Source organism: Rhagoletis pomonella, unplaced genomic scaffold (genome assembly GCF_013731165.1).
Source record: "Rhagoletis pomonella isolate Grant_MI unplaced genomic scaffold, Rhpom_1.0 Rhpom_scaffold_00003, whole genome shotgun sequence".
Lineage (NCBI taxonomy): Eukaryota > Metazoa > Arthropoda > Insecta > Diptera > Tephritidae > Rhagoletis > Rhagoletis pomonella.
Window position 1 is genome coordinate 67,884,223 of NW_023458557.1, and position 7,313 is coordinate 67,891,535.

Here is a 7,313-nt window from a genome sequence, read left to right on the forward strand (position 1 = left end):
AGTGTGTGTAGAAATTCAAACAAAATTTTTTAATTTGATATCAGAAGCCGTGCGGCGAAACACATACACAAAATCAGCTGAGCTAGTAACACCACCTTTTATAAATTCGCCTTGAGTTATATATGCATAGCATAAAATCCACAAGTGTGTATAACAATAAATTGAATTCCACAAAACGCAGCTAAAGGCGGCAACACACGTTGAACATGAAGTTCATCGTGAATGATAGAATATTATCATTCATCATTCTATCATTATTGGCCCATTAGCACGTTGAATGTCACAGGGCCAGCAAAAAAATTAGGTCCCTCTGGCCACGAATTATTTTTTAAATTATACAATAGAATATTAGCTGTGTTTTTTTTTTACACACATATACATCTACGCTTAACGTGTAAACAAACAATAATCGACAATTTCAATTCGTAATAAAACATCGGTCGATTTATGAAAATGGATGGTAATTCTCTAGTATAGGGTACAACTGTTAAAAAAGGTCCGGATATTTCGGGAGGTGTTTCTGCCCCGGTATCAACAATCCAGGGGCTGAAAGTTAGTATATTTAACAATTTAAAAGTTATAAACGAAAAAACCTTTCCTTAAAGTTCGCTCTTTTCTATGAGCAATTTTCATGACAAAAATGCACTAAATCACCTGTTCCCACTTTTTTACCACTAGCAAAACGTTTCGTTAATAAAACAGATTAAACAAACTTTTCGCTTGCCAAAATTTGTATAACCTCAAATCGCTGGTATTGCCACTTTATTTCACATTTCATTAGCGCTATTACCCTCTGTTTACACTATGCACTTCTTGTTATTTCTTTGCTTTTACCTAAATAAAACATATACTTCACAGATATTTATATATATTTAACCGATTTTTAAGTAAACCGCATATATATATAAATTCAAGTCGATTAAATATATCTATATTTCAAGCAGATATTTATGTATATTTAGCGATTTTTAAGTAAAGAGCATATATATAAATTTGACGGTTTACATAAAAATCGGTTAAATATATATATTTCACGTAGACATATATATATTTAACCGGTTAAATAAAGTTGATATATATAAAGTAGTTGGTAACAATAAAGATAAGCAATAAACTCTGCACGCCTTCTAAGGAAAACTGTATTATTACGAAATATTAACACAGTGGCAGCACTGTAGCTATTTTGCAATCTCGCGTTTCAGTTCGGAAACATTGGACACGTTTCTAAGACGTAGCTGTTGCTAAACTGTTGAGTGTTTGTTTCAGAAACGCACAGTTGAGTAGTTCCGCTCAGCTCAACGGTTGGCAACTTTACGCCATTTTTTCCATCATAAAATTATTTCGCTACATGAAGTCAACAATTTATATAAATGTTTCCCTTCCGTCAGTTTTCATAGAAAATTCAAATAAAAAAATTATTTGTCGGTAAATTGCTGGCGAAACTGGCTGTTAATAAAATAAAATTCATGTACAAATACATATATTAAAAATAAAATAAGAAAAACTCCATTATAAATCCTGTGCTATCCATATTTTTGGCTTAATATTTTTTTTTATTTTTGTGCTGTTTTATTTAATTTTGCTTGTTTACAAATGTTTTGGCAGTTAATGTATCATCTCGTTTCTAAGACGTAACTGTTGAACTCAACAGTTGACAGCATTTCAGCAACAGTTGAGGTAAACAGTTGCGTCTTAGAAAGGCGCCCATTATTAACTTTTTTTAGTAACAAAATAAACTCTTATGTTGGAAAAACTATATGTTTGTTTAATAACAAAATAAGACCGATCTCCTTGCCCAGAAACCAGACTATACTTTCCCGAATGTTTTCGGTGCGCTGAATTCAAATCTGGCCTAAGAATTGCTCTATCACATCAGGATTTTGAGATATTCTAACCTATAAGTGCAAAAAATGCCGTTTTTGCCCGTTTTTGAAGTTGTGTATGCAAGCCAGAGTAATTTTTCCAAACAAAAATTGCTGCGGATAGTACACATGGCCGCTATGTTACTTACATAATTTTCAAGATATCGAAAAATTATAGGTTAGAATATCTCAAAATCCAGATTGAATTCAGCGCACCGAAAACCTTCGGGAAAGTATAGTCTGGTTTCTGGGAAAAAATTTTTCGACCTGTGTAAATAAGTTAAATTATATATTTTAATAGTGTTTAAAAAATGGAAACTGGTGATTTAGTGCCCTTTTTACCGTGTAATTGCTGTTTATAACTTTTAAATGGTTAATAATATTTTGTGTTTTTTTCAAAGCCTGGATCGGTTTTGGAAGATTTTCCCAAATTTTCCCCTGCATTTTACTGGAAATGGGTAAACAAACACAACTATTGTTACAGTTCGAACTGTCAAGAAAAGCGAGGATAGTCGTATGTATGCCTGGATTATACCTTGGTAATAATACACGGGGCGAATCGTAACAAATTGAGGCGAATTCGTAAGGATCTATTGATTTTAGATGCTTCCGGTTTACGTTGCGTTCAAGTGCATTATAATCGTTTGAATTCATTGCCCCTACAATAGATAATTAAGTGACAGTTCACTCCGTTCCGTTACTTCCGTTATAATCCAGGCATTAGTTGCGTTCATTATCTCCCAGAAATAGTCAGAAAAAGTCCGAAGTAGTCAGATTTAGTCCAAAAAGCGATCCTTAACTCGAAAATGACAGCAAAAATGAGAGAGCAACACACAGTGAGAGTGACTCTCTTCAGTCCGAAGTAGTCAGATTTAGTCCCAAGAATTTTTTCTGGTAAAATCCTGAAAAGTGTCAAACTCAACTGAATTTAAATGAACGGAAATTAAAGAATACGCAAAAAGTGAAAATAATCTATTAAGTAAAAAAAAGTGAATTGAAATGGGAAGGAGGCAAAAAATAATTGATATGGTAAGTGTTTATTGTGCTTGTGCCTGTGTGAATGTGTTTTGCACATACATTTCCATTCTTATTTGACGTTAGTTTTGTTGTTGCCATTCTTTGGACAAAAAATTTGGTTTTTTGCGTTCCTTTACTTTTCCTGTTATTCTCTTTTAGTGAGCGCATTTTGCTTACGCTCCGGCATTTTGACACTTTTCAGATTTTAGTGCAAAAAGATAAGGAATGAACCTATTGGCCCGTAGTCATAGTCAAAATAAAGTCGACTTTAAAGTTAGTTGCAGCTTTTTGACATAATTTTCAATGGGATATCTGTCAAAAAAGCTGCAACTAACTTTAAAGTCGACTTTATTTTGACTATGACTACGGGCCATTATAATGGAAGTAACGGAACGGAGTGAACTGTCACTTAGGGCCGGTTGTTCAATGTCTGATTAGCACTAATCGGAGGTAGTAGCTCCAGTTAGATTCAACGACTGCTTTATCGATCACATGTTATATGCATGCTGTCGAAATCGTCGATAATGATGTTTAACCAGCAAGTAGTGATAACCAGACATTGAACAACCGGCCCTTAATAATCTAATGTATGGGTAGTGCTGTTCCGATACGAGTACATATGAGTAAATACTCGAGTACCTCTACCAAGTACCGAGTATTTTTAGTACTTCGATACATGTGACCGAGTACTTGGTGGGTGTCGAATACGTTGTGCCAGTATTTACTCGGGCGAAGAAAGTATGCAACTCTAGTCAAATTAGTAAAGTTGCCACAAGTTGGATATATGAAGTTTGCCACGTATCCCATGTGCTGAAGCCAAGGCGCATCAATACAAGGTGGTGTTGATTGATCAGCTGAGTGGATATTTTTGTCTCTACACTAGTACAGGAGAATGTCATCCAAGACGAAGCGGCGCAACTTAGGATGTCAACAAAAGAAAATGATGGAAATTATCTCCTATTCCTATAGTACTATGAATATATTCCCTTTCGTTTTGACATCCTCCTGTACCAAAAAGCAATAACAAAATACACGGGACTTTTACTTAAATGCAATCACCACAACCTTGTATGGATGCGCCTTGTGCTGAAGCTTTATGGTATTTCATACAATAGCCTGCGTTACGCAGGAAAAATACGTATATACATATTTATGCTAAAAATAATCATTGATTTTCATATTCACAAAGCCATTTCTGAATTAAATTAGCCATTTCTAAATTAAATTATATCTTTGTAACTAACATATAAAAGTTGCGAGAATATGTATTTACCTATATTTATGTATATATTAAAAATATGCATACAGTATCGGTCATATCTATAGCACGCCATTTCAAAGTGATATTGTGTGTCACTTATGTTTATTTATTAATTTTTAAGAATTTTCAATTAAAATATAGTCCTTTCTCTAACAAACCCCATATAAACCCAAAATTTAACAATTTGTAGAAAGCTACAAAAAAGTGCATCAAATTTTCACATAAATTTCAAACTTTTTTCTCGGAAGTGTTAGAATTTTTTTGAGTACACAGTGTTTTAGCCCCTTTAATTTTAGTCTGATAATGTTCAAATTTGAAGTGGCTACGAATTACCATTTATTTTTTATAACTTTTTTTGTCGCATTGGCTTCCATATAATGAATAAACTCAATTTATTTATATATGGAAGAAATCCGCAACACCTTTGGCGAAAAAAATTCTAAAAAATCAACGGTAACTTTCAGCCACTTTAAAGTTGCACATTGTCAGACTAAAATTGATTGGGCTATAAAACTGTGTATTCAGAAAAATTCAAACACTTCCGACATAAAAGTTTGACATTTAGGTGAAAATTTGTTGCACGTTTTTGTAGTTTTCTACAAATTGTTACACTTGGGTTTATATGGGGTTTGTCTGAGAATGAACTGTATTTTAATTTAAAATTCTTAAAAATAAATAAATAAACATAAGTTGCACCCAATATCACTTTGAAATGGCGTGCTATAGATATGACCGGTACTGTATATTTTCATATTAAAAATCCTTTTTGCATTAAATTATATCTTTGTAACACATAAAAGATGGTTTTATTTATTTAAAAAAGATTGCAAACCTTTTTTGAAGTATTTCGTCCGAGTACTTTTGAGTACAAGTAGAATCGAGTATTTTCTAGCGATACATTGAGTAGCATCGAGTACCCCCTTCGATGCTCTAAAGTGAGTACTGGTATCGAGTACATGGTGGTATCGGACGAACACTATGTATGGGCAATGAATTCGAACGATTATAATGCACTTGAACGTAACGTAAAACGGAAGCATCCAAAATCAAAAGATCCTTACGAATTCGCCGCGATTTATTACGATTCGCCCCATGCATTAGGTTCTTTTCCGTACGCAACGCGGAATCCCGCGGGTGCCCAAAATAGCCCAGAAATCATTCCCGTACTCAACAAAATGGGTAATAGAGAGGGAAAATTGGAACGTATTGGATCGTAAGTGTCCTCTTCTTCCTGCCCAAAACAGCCCGGAATTTTCCCCGGGTAAAAATAGATAAAGCGTCAAAGTGCATATCAGCTGTCTTGTGTTTACATGTTGCCTGTTTCTAGTGATGTGCTGAGTAAATACTTTTAAGTATGGATCGATATTCGGTACGTGTTGACGTGATATGAAATATTTTTACGTCAACAAGTGCGATATCGATCCGAAACTTGTCGCTAACTGGTTACAGAATCTCCCCCCTGAAAGGCTACTTCGTCCGTAAAGGCATTTTTCTTAAACCTTTGATCAACTAAGATTAATAATAATATAATAATAATATTTCTCTGTTGCGATAAGTTCAAGTGCTTTAGCCGATATCATATAAATTAGTAATTAAAGTTTTTTCTAAGGGTTAATGTAAAGAATCTGTATCGGGTACCGAAAAGAAAGTATTGGGTACCGAAATCTTTTTTAATTATTGGGTACCGAGTATTGGGTACCGAAAATTCAACACATCACTAGCTGTTTCCCAAATTCTGGGCACGAAATGTGGTTTTTTGCGTTCCCGTTCTGGATTATGTTCCATTTTTGAGAGCAAACTTTTCGCTTATTCTCTAATTACCGGATCCGGTCCCGATTTTAGACTGCGTTTATACACGGAAACTTTTGTCGACGCGATTTTTCACACTCCCTTTTGGTGTTGCTCATTTCATTTACACGACGATTTTTGTGTATGCAATTGTTGTTGTCAGCTGTGAACCGCTAACTCAATTTACACAGACGAACGAGAGCACAAAGTGTGTTGCCCGAGCACGAGCAATTCGGTGCCCCTCTCCTTTCCTCGTCACGCTCTCTCCCACAAACGTCGAGCTACGGCAACAAAAATCGCCGTGTGTAAATGAGGAAAGAACCTATTATAACCAAGGTAAAAACGGCCCTGTGGCGACTGTCAAGGGCATTCAAGACAATGTAAACCGAAGCAAGAAGCAACAAATGTATTCATGCACACCTCCACACATACGAAATACATATTCCACTTTTGCTTCTGCGATAGCTTTTGAACCCAGAAGCTTATCGCAAAATGTCAGCATATGAACAAAATTTCAGCTAATTGGACGTCTTTTGATATGAGATTCTACTCTTTTGTAGTTGAAAATTTAATTATGCTAGTACTATTTCCACTCATTTGTTTATTACACGTTCACATGAGTCGATTTTCCAGGCAATTTTAGAGGCGATTAGTTGATTTAAAAGTTGCCTGCATTCCAACTTCATTGGAAGTGATTAGTTGAAAGGCCGTTCACAACAGGCGATTGTTGCTTTCAACTAAAAGTTGCCTGTAAAATCGTTTCATGCGGCCGCCGTATTAAAGATTATACCACTTTGGCCGATTTTCACTTCGTGATGATTCATAATTTTCAGTATGTATGCATAGTATGTACGTATATACATTTTTAATTTTTATTACTCCTTTCTATACCTATTCTATTGTTTCTCACACTTTTCGAACACTTTTGTGTGTTAACACCGTCATTGTCCGTATTAAAACACTAACTCACCCTTATTTCACTTGGCAACATAATTAAATAATGAAACTTTGCAAGATTATAAAAACAAAGGTCCTAAAAAATATCTGCAAAATGAAAATAGACCCAGGGATGAGCGTTTAGGGTTCGAACTAGAGGTGGGTAACTCAGCACTGTGCTGAATTACTGTGCTGACTCTTAAGGCCCGTCCACATAGAACTTTGGCGTTGCGTTGGCGTTGGCGTCGCTTCAACAGCTGACTTTGAATACATGAATTCAAATGCAGCCGTCCACATAGCCGAAATTCGACAACGCTCACGCCAACACAAAGCAAAAAGATGGCCAACTCTCAACTTTTCGCGTACGTTGCTCGTCAGCTGTTGCAAATAAATAAGATTATGTGAAATATTTTTCCTTTTCAATCAAGTGCGGGCAAGAAATATCTTTT

General features: G+C 35.0%; 1 protein-coding gene across 1 annotated transcript in view; it reads right to left on the reverse strand.

Moving 5' to 3' along the window:
- The window catches only part of LOC118736349, a gene marked incomplete at its 3' end in the record, with an annotated part of 83,341 nt that extends 76,319 nt beyond the window's left edge, over positions 1 to 7,022 (reverse strand). Inside the window, exon 1 of the mRNA XM_036466442.1 lies at positions 6,899 to 7,022. Coding sequence (XP_036322335.1) covers positions 6,899 to 6,919 — 21 coding nt within the window. The remainder of the gene's footprint in view (positions 1 to 6,898) is intronic.
- Positions 7,023 to 7,313: the final 291 nt, after the last annotated feature.